At 37.0% G+C, this 23,357-nt stretch overlaps 1 protein-coding gene across 2 annotated transcripts in view; it reads right to left on the bottom strand.

Annotated features, from left to right (window-relative positions):
- Nucleotides 1–1,009: 1,009 nt before the first annotated feature.
- ERCC6 (ERCC excision repair 6, chromatin remodeling factor) overlaps nucleotides 1,010–23,357 on the bottom strand; it is a 45,536-nt gene continuing 23,188 nt past the window's right edge. For both annotated transcript variants that reach the window (XM_009981240.2, XM_086616485.1), the window contains exons 8-21: nucleotides 20,891–21,026; nucleotides 14,244–14,414; nucleotides 13,605–13,781; nucleotides 12,167–12,283; nucleotides 10,650–10,745; nucleotides 8,627–8,845; nucleotides 7,702–7,812; nucleotides 7,154–7,273; nucleotides 5,999–6,093; nucleotides 3,981–4,126; nucleotides 3,169–3,897; nucleotides 2,346–2,547; nucleotides 1,932–2,010; nucleotides 1,010–1,498 (exon numbers count right to left, since the gene is read on the bottom strand). In XM_009981240.2, the coding sequence (XP_009979542.1) occupies nucleotides 1,070–1,498; nucleotides 1,932–2,010; nucleotides 2,346–2,547; nucleotides 3,169–3,897; nucleotides 3,981–4,126; nucleotides 5,999–6,093; nucleotides 7,154–7,273; nucleotides 7,702–7,812; nucleotides 8,627–8,845; nucleotides 10,650–10,745; nucleotides 12,167–12,283; nucleotides 13,605–13,781; nucleotides 14,244–14,414; nucleotides 20,891–21,026 (2,827 nt within the window). In that variant the 3' untranslated portion in view covers nucleotides 1,010–1,069. The remainder of the gene's footprint in view (nucleotides 1,499–1,931; nucleotides 2,011–2,345; nucleotides 2,548–3,168; nucleotides 3,898–3,980; nucleotides 4,127–5,998; nucleotides 6,094–7,153; nucleotides 7,274–7,701; nucleotides 7,813–8,626; nucleotides 8,846–10,649; nucleotides 10,746–12,166; nucleotides 12,284–13,604; nucleotides 13,782–14,243; nucleotides 14,415–20,890; nucleotides 21,027–23,357) is intronic.

Raw genomic sequence — 23,357 nt, 5'->3', positions numbered from 1 at the left:
ATTCAATTATGTCTCTGGCCAAAAGTCATTATGTTTAGTAAAATATAGTGAAACCGTTCTCCCTCTGACCAGCTAACACCTCAGTCTTTGTCAAGATAAAAAATTTTAAGTGCTAATAAGGAACTGGAAAGTTTTTGACATTGATTACAGTGAGACCCATGAACATTTCAGGTGATTTCAGTTATCAGTCCACAACCTGTGACAAACGTAACAGCTACTGTCACCTCCGTGGTAAAAAACGTCATACCAAGCAGTTGCCAGTGGTGTACAGGACTGTACCTGAATTGATGATTATGGTGTAAATGTGTTTTCCATAATAAGTTTTCCATAATTATAAACTGTCAGTCATTTCAATATCCTGCCAGGCTTTCCATTTTTATGTGATTAAAGCTCCGTGGCAGTAGAATTATTTCCCAATTAGTGATGTAAGTTACACTGCATATACTAGATGCTAGCAACAATGAAAGAACTAATGGTTGGACTCGATGATCTCTAAGGTCTTTTCCAACCTAGAAATCTATGAAATCATAGAAATCTATGAACCATCATTAAAACAAAATTCTCACTCCTGATGAAAGGGTCATACAGTGATTCTGATGCACTTGTCAGTACAAATGAATCTCTTGTGCTGACCACTATCATTTTAGTCTTTTTTTTTTTGTACACTGTGTGCCCCATGACCATTCAAGTAACATACAGAAAATTGAGGGAAAAGTTATTAGAATTTCACAGAAATCAAATAAAAGTCTTACAACCCATGGCAACATCCATGGTTCTTATTGCAATAAAAAGTCAGTATGTATTTTTCATCCCATTTATATTCAGATTTCTTTTAAAGAAAAGGTGCTGATATTTCGTATTGTTTCATCTATGAGGTAGATGGCACTTTCATATAAATAGTGTAAATCAGAAATTAAGTTAGCTCTGAGCCAGCAACAAGCACTGCATCACTGACTGCTCAAGTCAATTATTAAATCATTAATATGAAACAATTCCTCATTTTAAAAGTAAGTCTTTGAAAGGAGAGTTGTGGCCGAGTGCACAGACAGCTGCCTTTCCTTGACAAAGGTCAGCGGAATTCTGGCTTTAGCCTCCAGACACCTTCACCGTTCGGGCTCCTATGGAAGGTGCAGAGATTGCGGAGAAGTTCTCTAAAGACGCAGGACTGTGCTGCAGGCAGTTTGGACTCGAATTCGTGCAGTATTTCCTGAGTGCTAGCCTCGCCGTCCGCGCGGGCCTGGAACGCTATGAAATTACGCATATCCACGAGCAGTTCATCGAATTCTGTTGAACCCGGGGCTGGGGCGGGTGCTTGCTGTTGATTCTCATCTCCCTCGTTCCCTGTCCGTTGTGGTAAAATAAGGTGGTTTCTTGCCCTCATCTTGGCTAATAGAGATGAAGAGTCTAGTGCACCAGATGACGATTCTCCAGATATTCCATTAAAGTGCCCATTGGAACTACACTTCTTTACGTTTTCTTTCTTTGTTGCATCTGCATCCTGCAAATAAACATAAAGACTATGGAGAAAGCTGGATTTTGAGATCCACAGAATCTGTTAAAGAAAATCTGCCTGCTGTTCAGATTTAAACAACAAATACAAACACTCAGAAGGTAGTAATCTGAAATACACAATAAAGAGGTAATATGTTCTGGCCTTAACTTGAGAACTTAAGTGAAAGAAAGCATTGCTGGTCTTGAGACAGATAACCATACCATACTGCAATTTGTGACTGCTACATCTAATTAGACTTCATCAAGATGCTACATCAAAACATGAAAAATCAAATTCATAGGTGACTAAAAATTATAGAATTCTACATAATCATATGATAAATGCATGTGAGACATCTACAGTATAATTTGTTGCATAAATCGGAACATTTCACATATATCGGCTATTAAAAAGAGCAATGTCAGCTTGTGTCTCTTACCTTGCACTTCTTCACAGGTGATGCACAAATGGAAGGTGAAGAAAGCAGCATGGGGTTTCTTTTTTGACCAAACCTACTCCTAAAAAACAACAAAAGAATTATCTCTATAAAACATCCTTCTCAAAATCATTAGGATAGTTTTGCCAAAGACAGTGACTGGGTTTGCATTTTAGGGTTCTCAAGAGCCCTCTGCCGAATTCTCTCTGCTCTACTGTGCAACAATAATGCTTTCTTTGTACTTCAGAACGGACTTCCTAGGCTTGTAATATGCCTTCATGTCTTTATTAAATATAAACCATGAAACTCCACTTTGATACATGTTACTGCAAATGCTAAGTACAAAAAAAATATAAATCCATAGCATCCTAAGGAACAATTCTATTTTTGGAAAAGCAGCGTGAGAACCAAACGTACTTTATTCCTGATGGTGCACCTGAAAGACCACTCGTGCCTGTCCAGGTTGGCACACCAGAAGCAGCTCCTAAACATCGCTGTCGAGAAACTTTTAAGGCCCTTAAGGCATCCCGGGCCACTCTGTTTGCTTCTGCTTCCACCAGCACATGATCTGCACTGGAAGCTTCCATGATGGCATCATGCTTCATAACACTGTGTACCCCTAAAAACCAGAAGATACAAGAAAAGGGGAAGGAGGACGCCTGTTAGTTGACATGATTATCTGTAAAATTAAATATTCACCATTAAATGCCATGATCACATTTTTCCGTTTTCAGGTTGATTATATTCAGTACTTCAGTACAGTCATTTCTAATAAGAGAAGCCCCTTCTATCAGTTAAGCAATCAATCTGACAGCAATCCACTTCTGGTGTGCTGATGAGGTCATTATTCACAACAGACTTGGCAATTATGTGGGTAAATCGATCATTTCTATTGTTATGGACAGGACAGACAGAAGTGAAACTCTTGTGCAAATGAAGGTTGGTTACATCTTTATTTCCAGAAGAAACATTGCATTACTCCTGTATCCAGAAGGGTTTCTGGAAGGCTGCAGATCTGAAATGTTTGTGCCAAGGTAATTAGCACATTCATAACTGGAGCTTTCAACAACGAACATTTTAATGTTTGTTTCACTACAGTAACAGAATAGATAAAACACGTTTTGTATTGTAGCTCTAACCATCAGAGTAACAGAACTGCTCCTTCCCTCACTTTCCTGAGTTTCATATACCTCTGTTTAAATAGCCTAACACTGTTGAGCAGCCAAATAACAGCGGTTACCTGATTTTTTGAAAAGTTTCTCCAAGACGTAATCATCATTTTTCTTTGAGTCTTCCTCCCTCTCTTCACTGTTCTCCTTTCTATATTGCCTTTGTTTCACTAGATGAGGAATGCACTCTCCTTCAAATTTGGCATCTTTGTGACGTTTCTTCTTAGACTTATCTTTGTGGCTTTCATGTGACAGCATATCCACTCTGTGCTTTGTTTTTGAGGTACATTTATAGTGATTATTATCTAATTGCCCATCTTCAGTTTTAGCAACCTGCTTTTCCCAAGAGCCAGCTGCACCACACATAAGGCTAGAATCTCCCTTGACATTTGCATTAGCTGCTCCATGTACTTCATCAGCCACCATGGTCTTCAGATATTTGGCATTCTCTGAAGACTCTGCATCACCAGGCAATGACTGGGACACAGATTTGTCAGCCCTTTCCAAGCTTTCCTCCTTGCTTTTATTCAATGAATTTATATTAGAAGCAGCTTGTGCATTATCTTTTGCATAGCTGTTTTGATCAAAGGCTTCCAAATTTCCTTTGGTTTCCTCACTTGTCTCTATTGCTTTAGAAGAATTTGTCACGTGAGTGGTTGAGTAGGAATCAGATGACTTGCTGTACTTTGGTGAGCTCCTTTCTGTAAGATGGAGGTCACCTTTAGAAGTGTCATTATCAGGTGACTTTTCAAGTTTCCGTTTAAACTGGTGTTTTGGGACTTGAACATCTGAACCAGTACCTGAGGGATGAATGAAATTAGTATTCATTTATCAAACGCTTCAAACTTTTTTTTTTTTAAATCAAATAGAAAAAAATGTGTACCTGCAAAAATTGCACTTGTTTCTGTCCCCTGAGATGCATCTGGGCTGCTCAGAGTAAAAAGTTCATAAAGGTCATTGGATTTGAAAAAGCGCCTCTGCTTAGGGTCTTTCAGCACTCTGTTTGTTAAGAACTGTTTGAAGATTTGTCTAAAAAACACAAAAAGTACTTTGTGCATGAAACAATGTCTAACTATGTTTAAATACTGAATACAGTACTTAAACAGAAAACTGTATAAGCACAAACGTTACCCTGCAGAACAATTAAGCAGTGGGAAGATGATATTAGTTTCCTAAAGGCAATCTTGAGTTAGTAACTTTCAAACAACCAACTAAATTGTTAAACACAGGGATTTATTGGTTTGCAATAACCCCATAACACAACAGGTAACCACCATCCTGAAATGTGTATGAGGCCTTAACTAAGCAATAACTAACTTCCCAGCTAGAATCTTTTTTCTGTCCGTTAAAGCTGAAAAGCTTGCAAGTATTACAATAAAACTATCAGAAAGCTCCTGAAAGAGAAACAAGAGCTTATTAAAATCACAACGTTTTAATGATTCAATTGGTTGGAGGAATCAAAAGCAGCAGAGTAAAGCAGTCTGACGGTGATGACTGGATACAACCACTGAAAAGGGAAATCAGACTTGTGATTAAGAGGAAAGGAGAAAAGAGCCCATCTGCAGAGGATTGAAAGGAACAAATTTAGAGGACAAGTAAGCTGCAAAAAGTCTTCTAGTACTGGTAAGTCTACTTCTGTGCCATGTTTGTACTACATAGCTTTTGATTCCAAGTTTGAGATACTGTTTTCCTGTACAAAAAAAACACATTCCTAAATAAAGTTGGAAATCAGTTCTCAAAAGTGTTTTTATTATGGTTTTGGCTTTGCTGGCATTAAGCAGGGAAACTATTTTTAAATCCGATTGGCAAAAACTAAGTTTAAACATAGGTGCCAGCTACTGTAGTGCACCCATCAGAAGACTTTTAAAGTTTTTAACAATTAACTGAGCTTCATAGCTTTCTGCAAGGATGATCACATATTTGCAGGGAGGAAAACACAGGCCAAGAGAAAAGACAACTTGCTTGAATTTCAAAGCCCATCGCACTGTTCTGGAAATAAATGAATTTCTGATGGCTGTCCTGACCCTCAGAGCCCACTTCCTTGATGTGGTCAGTGTTGTTCAAACAGAAGCATGCCAGAGGGACATAAGCCAACCAACAACGGATGCTTTGTGTCCATGTGGTAAAACAGATTAAAAAAGGCACTCAATAAGTGTGGGTATTTCATTATTTAGAGCTTTTCAATCAAAGAGGATAGTGCAGTTCTGAAGAGTAATGCTTAGACAGAGGATTCCCATGTACTTTTCATTTGGAATTCATGTGAGTGAAGCTAACTACTGAGAAAACTGAATGGGAAGGCAAAACAAGAAGATTTCTTTGATTTCAAAATACAAGTGCTTTAAGGCTTTAGGTACATTTTGGAATTAATAATGTGAATATGACTGGTGGTTCTTGGGATTCAATTCCCTCACTTTGGAATGATTTGGGAATAAAATCAAACTGGGTTTGCAGAGGAGTAAATGGATGTATGTACCACATACATCTTCATATATTCTAAGGACGATATAAAGAACTGTTGATTTCAATTTGCATTTCAGACTCTCATGTTCTGAGGAAGGAGCTCATTTTTTCCTGTCTATGCCTCATACTCTCATTTACGGTGACTTCTGGATGTGCTAGACACGGCTGCTGGAACAGACTGATGAGGTATATTTAGCATGTGGGTCTTGGAGCTAGAGAAGGAGGAGCCCAGCCCTGCAGCTGGGAGTCTAATATTAGAAGAAGGCCCATTTCTCAGCAGAAATTTTAAAAAGTTTCCTGCGACGTGTCCATCATGACCACGGCTGGGAATTACAAGCCACGTATGCACGTGCACAGGTATGTCACTGTTCCACCACCTCAGATTCACTACAAACATTTTCTTGGGCATACAGCTGTATCCAAGAAATTGTTCTGACTGACCTGTGGTATATCTTCTCTTCAATAGTACCTGCAGTGAGAAGCCTATACACAGTCACCTGTTTCTTCTGGCCTATTCTCCAAGCACGTTCCCGGGCCTGGAACACAAAAGGTTTGGTCACCAGACATTAGCCTCCTACATACGTGTTTGACAGAGAGCTATTGATACCACTGTTGCAAATGTAGTTTGGACATTTAACAAATAGTTCAAGAAGTTACATAGCTGTGGTATTTCTACAGCATCAGGACAACTAACTCATCAGGAGAGGAAAACAATTTAGAAAGTTTACATCTGTAAAAAGACAAGTCTCCAATTGTACCAATAAATCTATGAAAAAAATCTCAAAAAATAAATTATGTTAAAATTAGAACTCGTATCTGGGATATGTACTTTATACAGACTTATTCCAAAAAGGATCTGTTTTACAACAGAGCTTTTACATAAACATTTCCTTTCCTTCTTTTTCTTAAGAGAAAGCCTTCCTACAAACATCTTGAACCAACCACTAAACAGGCCACTATAGGTCAGACTACACATTTGCAGATCTCAGACCTATGCAGAATTTCCATCAAAAACAGTTTTTTCCTCACAAACACGTAAGCCCCATACTGTTAAGGGATCTGATAACCCAGAGTCTCATCACACCATCAGATAAAGAACAACTTAAGGCACTGGCTTAAAAGCAGCTTCTAAAAGCGTAATTACATATCATCATGTAGTGACAAAGTCAATTAAAGCAAAACTTGTTCTCCTTTTCTTACCCTCCATTGCATCCATGAACAGTCATGCCTGTTCAAGAGCTTGTACACCTGTACTCTCCCTGCAGAAATATCTAGTTTGTTTCCTTATTTATTTGAAAAAAAAAGCAGGCCATTTCAACTGTGTTTGGCTACACTCTAAACAGACTATATGATCGACAATACTGAAAAGTGGTAAGATATAACAGCATAAAGGGGATGTGGTGGGAACCACTTGAATTGGCTTTGCCACAAGAGTAATCATAATGTGGAACTGCACCCTAAGCGACCATTCCTGGGAACAGCAACCTCAGGAAGAGCAAAGCAGTGCTTTAACACTTTTGGAAGAGATAAATATCATTCCATCTTCAGTTTTATTTCAACTTAGCTGGTAAATAGAATGTAATGAACCAAACTCACCTGTGTGTCTGTACTGGGATTCCAGTCAGGATCATAAATAATAACCCGGTCAGCACCAGTCAAGTTAACTCCAATGCCACCAACACGAGTTGTTAAAAGAAAAATAAATATGGATTTGTCCTATAACACAAGAGAGAATTTACTAAGGCAAGAATTACCAAGGTAATTTTTTTTGTTATTTCCTAGATTCTTTTATTATCAGCATTACTTGCAAAGATGCAAAGGGAGTCAAGAGAAGCAATGCACTTCCTTGTTTGCCTAATATCTCTTTTGACAAATAAAAGTAGTTTGATCTAAATTTCATTTACTGTTGTCCAATAAAATATTTTTTCCCTTTTCAACTGTTTTTTTCTTAGCACAAAACCCAACTTAAGTGTGTAAAAATGACTTTTTTCCCCCCTCTCAGAAAAAGTGGTTTCATTTGACTGAACTCCTCAGTTTTGTGTCACAAACCTGAAGTAGTGTATTTAAAAACAGACTAAAAAGGACTGCCAAGAACTCAACCATACTTACTAATAGGCATTAGTGTGTGGGATGCAGCATCTCACCTCATTATATCTTGTTATAAGGGGCTGTCTGGAAGCTATTGTTGTGGAGCCATCCATCCTGAGGTAGGAATAGTTTCTGTCTCTCACAAAGACTTCAAGTATCTGCAGCACCTGTTGTGATGGAAAAAAAATTAATGAAATCCAGACATTAAGCAACTATCCTTATAACTATTATGAAATTAATGAAATCCAAGATTAAGCAACTATCTGATCAAATCATAAGAATTTCTGGTACTAACTGCAGTGCAATTGAACAAACAAGATGACAACCAACAACCTGTCAATCTTAAATGAGCAGAAAATTCATTATCTTACATAATTGGGGGTGTGTGGGGGTGCACAGGGTGGGAGGGAGTAGTTATTCCAGTGCTGAATGTATGAGTGAAATGTTTGTGCTTGGTTTGGGAAGTCAGAGTCATGGTCTCAAGACAGTTAACCAGATAAATAGTGCAGCATTCCAGGGAAACCACAGAAGCAAGACAAAATCATGAATACATAAGGAAAACAAATGAAGGTCACCATCTGTGCTACTGGCCCATTCTGAGGTTTAGATGTGCAAATGCACTAAACAGAGTGAGCAAACTGACTACCAATTCTATCCTGAAGCTACACAGTAGGAGCAATAAATACATTACCACTGTTTCAGCCTAGTATTATGTGGGTGCAACTTATACGAGCTTTGACCCAGTATATTGAATTTAGGCAACACTGCCACAACACTCATTCCAGCAAAGCTTACTGAGCTCGGGAACTGGTCTCCAATTATTCCAAAGACATTAGTCATTTTGGTATTCTTTTCAACAAGATGTTAATTTTCTGAGAAGGACACTACAAAAGGCGATTCTAATTACAAGTCTTGTTGGGACACACACACACACACTTTTTTTAGTTTTAGCAGCAACTGAAACCAATTAGCTCATCTTACCTGTCTTGACTGAGTAAAAAACAACACTCTGTGACCTTGTTTGTGCCATATTTTCAGCAAGGATTCTACCACTATCATTTTTCCAGAACGTTTCCAATATCCAAACTGATCTGCTTCCTCCACTTCAGCATCTGGTACACCCTTCAAAATCCTGGGACCACCAGAGAAGAGGTCAGGGTGGTTGCAAATCTTTCTCAAAGCTACTAGTCCTGAGAAAATCTAAAGAATACAGGAGAAAAAAATATTTTTATTCTCTTGACAAATACTTTTGTCTGTATGGGTTGTGGTTGAGAGAAATAAACAACATGAATTCAGTCATCATCAAGAAGGTTGTTTTTAATAGTGGTTTGCTTTTTAGAGAAGCAAACGGACACTAATACTTGTTTCATGGAAAGTTTTAGGAAAAATCAGTACCAGAGAAGGTCAGTGAAATTTTAGGTTCTTGTGAGCCTATTCTGGTGACAATGCTATGAGAATTCTGCAACAGTTTCCACATTAGCAAAAGCAGTGTCTAGCTGTAACTCACAATCAAACTTTTCCTACTCAAAAGGAAAAAATCCACCAAGTTTGTTACTTTAAATTCTTGTCTGCCTCCTTCCAACCTCTGCCATGTTAGCTGGCAACTTAAGACAGACCTTGAGGATAGCAAATGTACCCACCAGAATGCACAGTATCAAAGAACACACAAGTAAACATATTTGAACAAACAAACGAAACTGAAAATTACCACTTTTGATGCCATGATAGAAGTGTTCTGTTAAGTTATTAATTGAATAATATCACGAGTGTTATTTATTCTTCTGATATATAATGGGCACTCAAAAAAATGAACTAGCTTGAAACAGCAAATCCCTCAATCTTCTATCACTATGAGTTGGATGAGTCTGATCATAATTTATGGTTTATTTGTACAATGGGGTTTTTGTTTCTCAGCTGGGATTCACTGCTGTTACCACAAAATATCTAATAAAAGCATTAACATTTACTGTTTAAAATTTTCAGAACGGTAGCAAATATGATAGCCCATTCTGTAACATCTTAGACAAATTCCTGCAGATAGTCTTGTACGAGCCATCTCTTGAATTTGACTGGAATAACTAAAATTGCTAGGCACTTGAAAAAACTTGGCCGCTATACCTGTGTGAGATCTGGAAAAATAAGAACAGTGGTTAAGTTCAACATCTGCTTTGTAAGGCACTGCAATATACATGGCTGTATAGACCATGCAACTAACTGGAGCCACTGGGTTTGAGGGGAGAAGGGATTTCACAATTCACAAGACAAGGAAATGTGGCGAATTACGCATTATAACCGAGAACTATTACTTCTACTCTTACAAACAATAGAGCTGTATTTTGCAGCTAAAATAGGAGTGAAAAACATCCACTGCATGCACACAAAAGTCAACTGGACCAGATGTGTGCAATGTAGGAGTCACAGGGAACAGCACACTCTTTACACAGGCCACAGCGGGCATTTGAAACTGTATTTCAATTACTGCTGTCATCCTGGCCACAGCAAATTCAACACTTACTGTGAGGAGATGGAGGCAAAAGGTGTTGAGGTGACTAGTAAGACAATAACAAGGATGCTTTCTACTTGCTCTGCTATATGTTAAGACTTTGAAATCATCATCTGTTGCATCACAAAGTTATACTTGAACTGTACCCTCAGGACAAATTACTCTTTTCTTTTGCTTCACTTTTGTAATTCAGTAAAAGCATGCATACGGTTACCTACAGCAGGTCATCCAACAAGCCATAATTTGTTCCCAAGATCACAAACATATTGTTAAGCCCATTCCATGCTTTTATCTGTCATGCCACTATTATAGGAATCACTAACTCTACATATTCCATGGAACATTTCTGAGAAAAAATGTGTACATCCACAAAAGCAGAACTAAGATCAGTGTGTTTGCTTCCCTTGCTGGTCAGCATCCCGCTAGAACAATGTGAAGGTCACTTCCATGACTTCATCCATCAAAGGCAACTACCTGCCATCAACTTTAATTAATGCCAACCTGCATGTCTCCATTGAGAATCTGGTAAACTTCTTTAGAGTTGATGAAATTTTGATAGACTTGACGCTGCTCATCTGTCAAACGGCAAAAGAGGACCTACAAAAACAAGCAAACAAACCGCTCAAGTCCAGCCTGTAAACTCCAAATAGAGTAAATTTTGAAGTTTTACAATGTGCTACAAAGAAGCTTCACAGATGTCTGACATACCAAAATATTAAGTTAAAAGATGCTGTGTAGAAATCATTGGCACTAAAAATCTTAGAATTTTTAGAGAATGAACATAATCATTAAGATGGGTTTCATGAGTTTTTGCTGTGCTCTTTCTCAGTTATTTTTTCCCCTCAAATTGCTTTATTTTTCGAAGTGCTGACATTTTCCAGTTTTAATGAGGTAACTGTGCAATGTTAGCACTCTCTCAGAGCTATGTTTATAGGAGATGCTTTCCATTGTGTATTTGTTATGTCCCTTACAACTTGCAAATTCTTAGTACCTCATGGGAAAACCAGGTTAGCACATGTTATCTGTTCTCTCATTAGCTTTTGAGTGTAGCATATAATGATTTTTCAGATGGTCTGATGGGCTAAAATGGAACAAAATCACTTCCTCGCATCCTGCAAGGCACCCAACATTATGCTGTAAGTCAAACTTATGCAGTGCCCCGTGACTGACAAGAATAAAAATCAAATTTGTTTAATCTGTTTATGATTGCATTCTTTAAAGTAAATAGCCCAGACTCTTTAAAGTACATAGAAATTAAAAATTTGATTAAAAAAATCATTAGACTGCACAGCAGAAACTGAGTATGGCCTACATATTTATTATGTTCCACTGTCCTACAAGACTAGCATGTCTACTTCTCTTTTAGCAGGAGGAGACAGGAAGGGTGAGAGATGACAAAAAAGCCTGAAGCACTGAAACTCGAGCGACAGAAGAATCTAATAATTGCCATAAGTGAGTATTTTTAGGAATTTCAGTTGTTTAAATAAACCTTTCGACTTCCTCTACTTTGAATCAAAACGTTTCCTAAAAAATATCCCACCTCTTTGTAGAGCAAAGAAGTTTTAGATCAAAAGATTTATTAGAACGTACAGGCCCAGCTAGCTTGCAGTATGAACAACTACCACCAAGTATTTCTCTACTATTTGCTGCCCAAATTAACCTTCTCACAGAAGGAAACAATGTCAAAGAGTCCAAGTGATGCACCATAGGAAACACCCCACAGACAACTCATTTGTATGCACCTGTGACCTATCAGGACAGTATTAAGTAGACTTGACTGCACTTAATATATCCTTTGTTTTTCAGATAAGATTGTACTTGCATAGACCCTGCAAGACTACAACCATTTAATACTCAGAAAACAGGTGAAAAGAATAAGGAACTTGAAAGCTCCATATCTTATCTTTAGTTAAAACAGCATTTCATCTGCTATTAGCACAAATTATTTCCAAATGTCCAAGCAGGATCGGGTTTTGGGGAAGGAGAGGGCTCAGATCTAATAGCAAAGATAAACAAACCTGTTCATTTTTATCTGGAAGTGAAAGGCTCATTTTTACATCAGCCTTCATTCTTCGCAGTAAGTACGGGTTTATGGTGTCTCGTAACACACAGGCACATTTGTATGCAGTTTTTACCTGAAGGAGGAACAAAAAGCAAAAGTTGTACTTCAGTCCTTGCTATTAATTTAGCAACAAGCAAAATTCCATATTTAGTAATAGGAAAATCCTAACAAAATGAAATGGTTTATGATTTATATGGATCTACAGTTACATAATTCAACACATGAATTGCAGTAAAATTCATGTTAGCAACAATAACACTGAATAAGTAAGTCTTCCTCAGATACCACTAATTTATCTTTCTTAATTTAGTAGTATTTAAAAGAGACCAGAAACGAGAGATTTCTTTTAGAAACCAATGTACGAAGTGGGTATAAACTTGCCCAGAACCAAAATCCACATGAAAAACTGCTAATACATATACCGAAGATCAAAAAAGAAGCCTGCAGCAATGGTGGCTACTAGACAATAAGTGAAGATTAGTGCTCACTTGAGACTATTAAAAAAAAAAAAAAAAAATCGGTAGAAGAAAATCCCCATGATCACAGAAACTAAAGGTCACTCTGGCCTTAAATGGAGCATATGGTTCTATAATGGGTAATGGATGTGTGAGATGGGTATTAACTGTACATAATGGCTAAAAATACCTTCATTTCTCTTAAAGCAAAACAAAGAATATAATAAATTATTGATATGTACAAAAGAAATTGGCTGTCCAATTTAGTAAATTACTAAGCTTCAGACAAAGGAAGTACTTAAACTCAAAAAGAAAATAAAACTTTAGATATGTATGTGTGCAAAACATTACAAAGAATATTTTAAAGGATACAAGTTGATTAGCATTTATATGAAACTTAGTATGTAGATTATTATGCAGACAATTTATCTATCAGCTAATTTGAAAAATGTTTAAGAAGTCATAAATATAGAGAATGAAAACTACAAAGATTAATAGATATACTTATTCAAAATAATATTCCAAATAATTTATCTATTTTAGCTTTTTAAAAATGAAAAAGTTTTCAGTTTGGATTTAAGGATTTCTCTACTGCGTAATTTGCAGAAGCTTGGTATCAAACAGGAAAGTTCTATTTGAATACATCAAAATATGAGACCAGTCACCTCCCACCCCAACTTGCTTATCTTTACTTTCTCTCAAAGAATACTTCTAATGATTTAAATCAAGAACACTTTGTATACAAGCTATACCCCTGTATAAATAAAATGCTCTCATTTAGTTGAACAGTTCTTTCCACATATGCAGCAGTAAAACACATGTGCAACTCCCTTTTGGGTTAATATCTAGAACATACGCATGAAGTACATTTAAAAGTCAGTTTCGAAACAATGTAACAGTTTTTTCCTTCAAGCACAGCAATATTTTTGATGCATTTACCTGGACAGGAGAGGCATTGGAATATCCTCCCATGGTTATTGGAACAGAAAATTGCTCCATGAACACAGGTAGTGTTCCCAATTTCCCTGGGAACACAAAGTCAAAGAGGGACCAGAGTTCCTTTAGGTTATTTTGCATAGGGGAGCCAGACAAGATGATTCGATGGGGTGTGCGGAACTATTAATAAAAAAACCAAACCCAAAATAAAGTTATTTTCATGATTCACGAAAACCTGACGTCTCCTGCTTCAGAGTATATTCAATTTCATCATCAATGACTTCTCATTTTAAATTCTGTTGTCTCATATTCCTGAAATAAACAGCTTTCTGCAATATATTTTCCAGAAACTGACAGAAGAAAATGAACACCAGCAATTTGACATTTATCCCTAATGGTAAATTACTACACAATTTAACATTTCTGATTTTTTTTCTCTACCATACTTCTGTAAATTTACAGATGTAAACTCATTGAAAATGTTAAGTAAATTAAATAGTGAAATATAGACCATTGTGATTTATGCTTTCATTCTTTATTAATGGTCAAATGTGTATTTTTCTGATAAAGTAGTACAGGCTACTAGGTTTTCAAACCTACCCCCTAGCCCCTAAAATCTTTCATTTATTTTTTATAAAGTACCTGCTTGCATGCAAGTGTGACTGCAGCATTTGGATTTCGGATTTTGTGACCCTCATCCAGAATCACATAATGCCAGTCATAGCTGTGGATGTTATCCTGCATCAGTCGAATGTATGAATAAGATGTAATTAAAATTCCATGGCACGAAGCAATTTCACGAATTAGTTTCGCCTAAAAGCAAAAGGTGCATGTTGTCAGTAACAGTGAGACAGAAAACTGAAACCTACTCAACGACAGGTTTGCTGTCCAAAGCACGTAGAAAAAGTTTTGAAAAAGCAGATATATAATTTACTTTGCAAAGAAAGTAAGTATAGGCAAGATTTTGATTATATGATTCTTAGCTCATCTGAAAGAGAATGAAGCGCTGGAATAGTGTGGTCTAACAGATCAGAATTTGATCGGAAGCCTGGTCAAAAGGAAACAGTGGGGTTTTTTTAGTGTGTTTTTTTTTCTTTTGTTTGTTTTGGGTTTTTTTTAAGGCAATGTCTAAAAAACCAAACATTAGTTTTGATCAAGGTAACTGGTTTCTTCAAGTTCTCCTATAGTCGCCTCACAAATCTAGCTTTGCGTACCACATACAAGATCTAGAACGTTGGAGGAAAACTAAACAAGTGAAAACTTGAAAAACAATCACAAAACGTCTATTTGGTTAATCCTAAATTCTGTCCAAACTTTCTCATTAATGAATATTAATAACAAATATTAATCTTAACTTCTTTGCTTCTTTTGTAAGCTATATCCTTTCCTTAAGTTTTTACTAGCCTTTGTGGCTGTAAATCATGTAGGGCAGGGACAGTCTGTATCACCTTCCACAGCCTTCACAGTATTCAGGACCCATCTTTCTTGCATTTATCCTCCACGTATAAATTTAGAAGACTTACATATAAGATGATGGGCTGGGAGGCAATTCTGGATGAAACAAACATACTCAATGTAAAAAAAAGTAGAACCAGCACAGAATTTGCTGAAGGAAAGACAAAACTCTTATTACTGGAAGTGCCTTTAAGAAAAAAACCAAACCCAAACTAACAAAAACACAAGGGAAAAATCCATCTCAAAGACTCAGATGGTGTTAAAAGTCCATGACCTTTTATTATAAAATCTCTTGCTCAAAGACATAACCCGAGATTCAAAAAGCAAGTCTGTATTTAACTGTTCAAGAATTTGTACTTCCTGATTATCATCTCCTGATAAAACAATGACACATTATTTAATGTTGACATCATGAATCTCAAGAGAATACTTAATCTTTAGAACAATTTGTATTACAGAGAGAGTTGGATTTCTGGGCAGGTGTGGACATCCAAAGCTTAATTCTACCTGGTACATTGCCCATAGTCTGCAACTATGTCCTAGAGTCTTGGCAATGGCCTATCATAGAACGTTGTGGACATCTTTACCCAAACACTTAAGACAAATCATCTCGGGTGATTTCAAATTAAAAGCTTGTAAAATATGTAACCTCTCCTAGTTTTTGCAATTAATAGGGTATGTCTGCAATTAGCCTGACTTACAGAATGCTACACTGTTGTCATTAAAAGATGTTTTGTGAAAGTGCTGCTGTTATTACGGAGGCTCAAGAGACCAATCCCTCCTAGAGGGCAAACAGTGGACTAGTAGAAAACAACAGCCATAAATCACGTTGTCAGGTAGCAGAGAGAACAGAAGTGAAACATAGGCACATGAAGGCCATTCCCCGTAAACACGCCACAGCAGAATCGTAGTCAGGATTTACTGAACCTGTAATTAATTAAAGTTTCCTTCAAGCTAAATTTTTAATAAACAAGGATTTGTGCTGACAATGAAGAAATACAACAACACAATTTTATCAACTCACACTACAACACTTATTAACTCTCATTTTACTGCACTGGGTACTTTCTCAGAGGTTGCCTTCACTTTAGTTGCAGCTCTTGAAACAATTTTAAATATTTCAAAATATTATAACAGATTTAATATTGGATACACCCTGTTTTGAGGCTGTGGCATTGCAGAATTCACGCTATTTTATAATGTATTCTTTAATTCACAATTCCTGTTTGGCTAGGTTCAGACATGTTTAATTTCTTTTTTTTTCCCCCCTCAGGAAATACACTTCAATGAAATATTTCAGGACATGGATGGTTAAACTACACAAGTATTTAAAAAAAAAAATCAGCTTAAGAGAGACAAACCCTACTAATACCAAAAGATTACACAGCAGAATTATTCTTCTATTATTATTATTCTTCTATTCTTCTATTCACAGAAGATTATTCTAGCTTTGAAATTCTGAACTCTGGTCTTTAAAACATGAACAGAGGAACATGTGAGTAGATTGAGTAACTCTGACATTGTAGTTCTGTTCAGCACAGTATTTCAGGCCTTTACAATTCAAGGACAGTATTTTCTCCTAACTTATCACCCGAAGTTGACTGTTGCCTTGTCTTCACTAGGGCACATGCAACATACAAAGACTGGAAGGTTTTTGGCAAGCACCATTTCTTAAAGCTAAAACATTTATGGTTTATTCTAACACACCTCTAAGCAAATGTTTTTTCCTATTGGTACCTCACTGTAGCTACAAGTTTGGTTCTGATACTAAAAACCCCTCTTTTTTTTGACTGATGCTTACAGAAATACGCTTTATCTTTTTTAGCACAAAGTAGTCTTTAAAAACGTATTTAAGAGGAACTGAACTCTTCTATAATATTATGTATTAAAAATGGTAATTTTCTTCAACAGAATTGTGTATGTTAAGATTGAACTTCAAGAACTAAACTAGTGACAACAAGTGATAATTCTCTAAACATTCAGATACCTTTAAGGCAAGTGTGAACTTACAGAGATAATATCTAGTCACTTTCACAACCATGTACCACTTGTGAATCAAAAATGCCTTCTTCAGCAGGCTTATCACTATCTCATAACCAACCATTAAGCCCAGAGATCCATAAATTCAGCCTATAAAACCTCTTTATTATTTCCCTGCCCCCAACAAAACAATCTAAATGGCACCACGAAGAGGATTCAAAAGAACAAATTACAATGTTTAATAATGTAAAAGTTGCAATAAAAAGAGCTAAAGCACTTACTACATATTTAACAAGAACGCCACTTCTTGTAGCATGATAGTAAGTTTATCTGAGTTTGGTCCTTAACTCAGAAATGGAGCCTTTGGCTAAAACAGACGTTCCACATGCAGTCATGCCAGTAACTGTAACCTCTGCAGCTTATCTTCTTTACATGTAGATTGCATACACTACTGTGAGGGCAGAAGGTCTAAAATCTTCAGTGTGCAAAGTCATCTTCAAATAGATGGTTCCACAGATGTAAGGATCATGAACTGACAATTGCTTTTGAGGGCTGCATTGTGTGTCCAGCATTTGACCAGAATAAGGGAATGTAAAGTTACGGCTTTACGAATGGTATGTGATTACCACCAGAAAGAATTGTTAAGCTCAGAAATATCTGTTCTAAAGATCAAGAAACTGAAAGCTCAGCCTTGGTTTAAAAAAAAATACAGCCTCCTTCCACATGCGGTACATTAAACCAAGATAACCCAAGTTCATGTTGCCTCTTACATTCTATGATTTACAAATGCTCATGTGCCATCAGAAGTTTTGAAACAACAGGACAAGCTCTTTGTACAGAAGGCTTTTCTTCCTACAGTTTCACCAGTGCTGAAAGATTTAGGATTTGCCAACATTTCAGGATTCCTTAAAATGTTATGATAACAATTTGTAGATTCATCTCACCTAAGTTGATCTTCTAAGTTTTATCAAATGAAACTTCAGCTGTTGTCTCTTTTTGCTAAGAATCATAGAATCATAGAATCATAGAATGGTTAGGGCTGGAAGGGACCTTCAAAGGTCATCTAGTCCAACCCCCCTGCAAGGAACAGGGATATCTCCAACTAGATCAGGTTGCTCAGGGCCTTGTCCAACCTGGCCTTGAACGTCTCCAGGGATGGAGCATCCACCACCTCTCTGGGCAACCTGTTCCAGTGTTCTACCACTCTCATGGTAAAAAATTTTTTCCTAATATCCAACCTGAACCTACCTCCCTCTATTTTAAAACCGTTACCCCTTGTCCTATCATAACTGGCCCTCCTGAACAGCCTCTCCCCATCTTTCCTGTAGGCCCCCTTGAGGTACTGGAAGACCGCTATAAGGTCACCCCGGAGCCTCCTCTTCTCCAGGCTGAACAGCCCCAACTCTTTCAGCCTGTCCTCATAGGAAAGGTGCTCCAGCCCTCTTATCATCTTCGTGGCCCTCCTCTGGACCCTCTCCAACTGGTCCATGTCCTTCTTATGTTGGGGACTCCAGAACTGGACGCAGTACTCCAAGTGAGGTCTCACGAGGGCAGAGTAGAGGGGGAGAATCACCTCCCTCGACCTGCTGGCCACGCTCCTCTTGCCTTGCCTTACGGGACATCTGCCATTGCTTAACTCTTTCCTCCAAAATTCTCCTTTATTAATTTTAAGATTCATCTTTCTCTGTTCCTTAGAAATCATTTGTTCCTCTTTCACAAGTCTATACAGAACAAATCGCAATGCTGTGTTTCACCACAAACAACCTGCTGGCCAACTACTACAGGATAATGCCTTCCTCAAAACTCATTAAAATCTTAACTGTCTGATGCCCAGTTAATGTGGGTGATGATTATGTTCTTCCACCAGTCGAGAGAATTCTAACCTCTGCTAGCCCAGAGGCAGAAGTGACCTTTCTCACTCCAAAGCAATAACAACGTTCAGTTCCCCAGTCCTGCCTCCTTGCAAGTTAGCTGTCCAGCACAAAACTCTTCTTGTTTACTTTGTGATAAACCGTGATATACTAACAGAACAGGTGAATCCTGGAACTGTCAGTTTAATTCCAAACAGGCCTATGCAACATTGAGACCACAGGTACATAGCAACTTGGCTTTTAGCCATTTGAAATTAATCTCTATCAAAGAATAAATTTATGTTTTTACACAGTCTAACCACAATTTTCTTCTTTATTTCTTAAACTTACTTAAGTTTATGCCTTATGCCAGAGCATAAGGGCAGAACAGTCCCTGGATGAGTATTATGAAGTCAACGTATGCAAAAGCTGTCTGCTGTACTGCCACAGGTTATCAGAAGATGGAATTGTCATGAGGTCAGACCAGCACTAACATATCCATAGAAATAATGTAGATGGAAATGAAATTCTAGGCAGGAGTAAATCACCTGGCCTGTATTTGATGCGACACATTTTCAGTGCGCAAGTGTGTTTTACGCTAATAAATTAGTAGTAAACTTGTCTTGCAGGTATAAGGACAACTAGAATGGGAAAGTTTTGGTGGTGTGATTTGGTTGTTTTTTTTTTTTTTTCACTTTAGTCATAAGCTTGCTCTTCTCTGATTAAGAGGCATTTACAAAAAAAATGTGCATGAGATGAAGATCACATCAGCAGTGACACTTATTTAAAGCATACTGTTGCATCTCTCAGAAGATGAGGCATTAGGGCGGAATTAGAGAGCTGAACTATCTAAAGCAATCATATAGTATTCAAATTCCTTCATTTTAAGTTGTTAAGTAGGCATTTGTGGGAGGACAATGGGAAGGTCCTGAAAACCTAACTGTTCCTGCAGATGGAAAAAATTTGAGTGTGTCTGTCAAGTGCATTAATTAACAAATACCCCAAAATAAGCACACATGATTTAATTTAGGAAGACATGTGAGCATATTATTGAGGTCAATAGACTTTTAGGGCTTGAAAACATAGCAAGTTAATGGAAGAACAGGAAGCTATTAGCACATTAGAGCATGCTAGTCCTCTTTTGCCATGTACTGTAACTGCATCAATTACCTCAGAATACGTTTAATCAAGTACAATTAAGCACCATATCATTTTAATGTTATTACAAGAAATTCAATAAATATTTAGAGAGAAATTTAAAAATGCTTTGCTGAATCTTGAAAATCCATTTAAGGATCTGAAGTATGAGGCCAAGGGAAAATAAAAATCTAAGTTTTCTTTGTTTTGTTCATGCAAGGTATCAAGGACTGAAGCTTCAGACAAGTCAGGCCTGTCAACTTAAGAAATGGAATAGGAACACGTGCATTAACAGACTGGCCAAAAAAATTAAGACAGAAAAGGCACTGCCTGAAAAAAGAAAACGAACAAAGTAACACTGTCATTAAAGAAAATAAGACTAGGTGAAATCAACTGACATACTGACCAAGTGAAGAAAAACTGCCTGTGCAAGAAAAACCATATTAAGAATCAGATCAATGACATATAATTGATGCTCAGAAGTGCGAGGAAAGAATTCACCAGTAGGAGAAGCATATATGTGGTGTACAACCAGTCTAGTCATGAACTTCTGCCATGAACTACAGTACTAGCAAAGCTCAAGCAAGAAACATGTTACTATGTTTAATTTGTTGAGACGATGCTAGTCTATATCTTAATATAAATGCATTCCATGTCATCCTCTTTTTGTCCAGTTTCCTAACAAATCCATACAAGACAGTGAACTTTCTGTTGCTTTAAAACAATCAGAGAAAAAGCACAAGCTTGCACAGAAACATTCAGGAACCGGGGATATTTGCTAGCACGAAAACACCAAACCAAAAAAAACCCCACCAAACAAAAAACAAGAGAAGCTTCTGGAATTACCAAATGGATGTCAATCATTACCTTTTTGTTGGTGTATGAACCAGTTTCATGGAGAATGGCGACTCTGAATGGAGGCCACCAAGTGTGGAATTCTTTTACCCACTGATGCATCACAGTAGCTGGGCAAACAATCACTGTTGGACCCAATCCCTGGTACCTAAAATAAAGTATTCAAGAAAAAAAACCTTTAACATGAAATAAATACTCAACATGAAGTGGCTCATTAAAATACACACATATTAAAATGACACGCTTTATAGTTCAAGTGGAATATGAGAGCTATGGAAATTAATTGGCACTTTTTCTGGAAGTCTATTTTTTAAAGGAAGATGAAAGGGATACCGCTATAAGAACATATCCACTGAACAGTTAATGGATGCATCTATCAAGATAAACACAGAAACAGAAAAGCTCCAAACAATAAGGCATAAGGGAACTTCCTCCTGTGGTAACACAAATCAGGTTTGGGTGACTGCTGTTTCTATAAGAGAAAAAAATCATTAACAAACAACTATTTTATTACTCCTATTAAAAAGAATGTGTAGCTTGAGTCTCACAAATGGACTTACACACAGGTGTTCTGCTTCACATTGGTAATATACGGTACTATTATCACCATAATTTACAGATAAGACAAGGACTCTAAAGCAGCAGAATATATCATCCATGGAAGCTGAGGTCTGAGCTGGGCTTAAACTGTCTCGTAAGTTTCTTACTCATCATCATATGATTGTTTCTGAGAATTACTGAGGATGTTTGAAACAAAGTTTTTCTGTATATTAAGTTCAGAGCTACTCTTCAGGTTAAGAAGAGAAAATTCTCTCACACAACAGCCAAACAAGAAACATTATCATCACAAACATACACCAACAATCATATAGAAAATATACTAAGTAGTGGTTACTAGTAGCTAATTTTAAAATACATTTGCTCTTTAAAAAACAGAACCAAGGCAATAGCTACAGTTACACACACTGATCTGTGCATGGCCAACTATGTACTATTCCAGAGGTAATAAATAAATAATTCAAGAAATCACCGTATACATTTAGGATCACATGCATATAGCAATAAAGGAGGATTTCCCAGACACCAGCAAAACCCTGACAATACAACCAGGTCCACTCTTAATGTCTGCTTCTCTACTGGACTGACCAGAAGGTCTTCTGCTTACTAGACTACGTGGATTTCAGATAGAAGCTAGCTAGACAGTGTTACTGCCTTCTAGTTCAGACTGCAGATGGGGAAAATACTGGACTATGCAAAGATCAAATTGTTTACACCCTCTGCCTTACAGGACACAAGCAAGATTGGAGTAAGTTTCACAAAAAAATTAAGCTTTGTTTCCTCCCATGGAGTTACTATCATGATGGACTTAATGACATGCACCAGCCAAAAAATGAAACCAAACACATTATCTTACATGCAGAAAGAACACTGCAACTTAGGTGTGCAATTATATTTTGGCCTCTTCCAAGTTTTATTGTAGTTTCACTGCAGTGTCTTAAGTCTTAAGCTGTAACTGTGCAGCAATGTCTAGAGATGTTCCTGAAGGATTTCCATCAATTCAGTGGTCCTCCAACTAGGGCAGGGAATACACCCACCCCAAATAATCTGTACAGTAGCATCCTTAAATCGGACAGCAATATCTAAGTAAATCAACTGGTCTGAGTGATGGAAGACATGGAGTTTTTTTATATAAAGGCTACAGTAGGATGCAACTGGAGAAAAAAACAGTAATATTTTCTCTTTAAAGCATTATTTTACAATTCATGTATGTGCGGAACATAATTTAAATATACCTCTATATAAAGTTAATTATTTTTCTTTAGTATAGTACTATGATATTTGCTTAATTGCATGCAGTAATTTATATCACGTAAACTGGCCAACAGAACTAGAAAAATCAAGTATTATCATGCGTGCATTTGTAAAGCCGAGGACATCAACAAGTATCTTTTCCAGTAATTTCACCCATGAAGAAGGAATTTTAAAGCACTGTTCAGTAACAAAAAAGATCTGGTAAGAAAGGTCAGTCACTCTAACATAGTTTTGAAAAGCAAGAACAACTGAAAAAAAATAGCACATGCAAATTCCTCTGTATAAGTTACTGTTTTACTATTACTACTGTTCTTTCAGCATGGATAATTCCCTGCCGATGAGAAACTCTGACTCCCATTGCAAATGAGCTTGCTACTTCCTGTAAAGCGTTTACCTGGTGACTTGCCAGAAAAAATATTTTAATGTAAAATTTAATAAATGGAACTAAAGGTATTACATCTAATTTAAAATTCCATATTGTGTAAACTACTGATATTAATGTAATTGAGTTTGTAAACAATCCATTTGTGGAAGCTAACCTTAGACACTGTATTGACCCAAAATATCTAGTGCGGCTCATCTGCAAAATGAAGCATCAATGCCTGGAATTCATTAAAAGTGTTACATGTTTAATTTTTCCTGCCCTACAGCTCCATTGTCTCGTAAA

The sequence above is a fragment of the Tauraco erythrolophus genome, chromosome 9 (genome assembly GCF_009769465.1).
Source record: "Tauraco erythrolophus isolate bTauEry1 chromosome 9, bTauEry1.pri, whole genome shotgun sequence".
Lineage (NCBI taxonomy): Eukaryota > Metazoa > Chordata > Aves > Musophagiformes > Musophagidae > Tauraco > Tauraco erythrolophus.
Note: the sequence above shows the minus strand (reverse complement) of the source record. Positions and strands in the feature narration are given on the sequence as shown.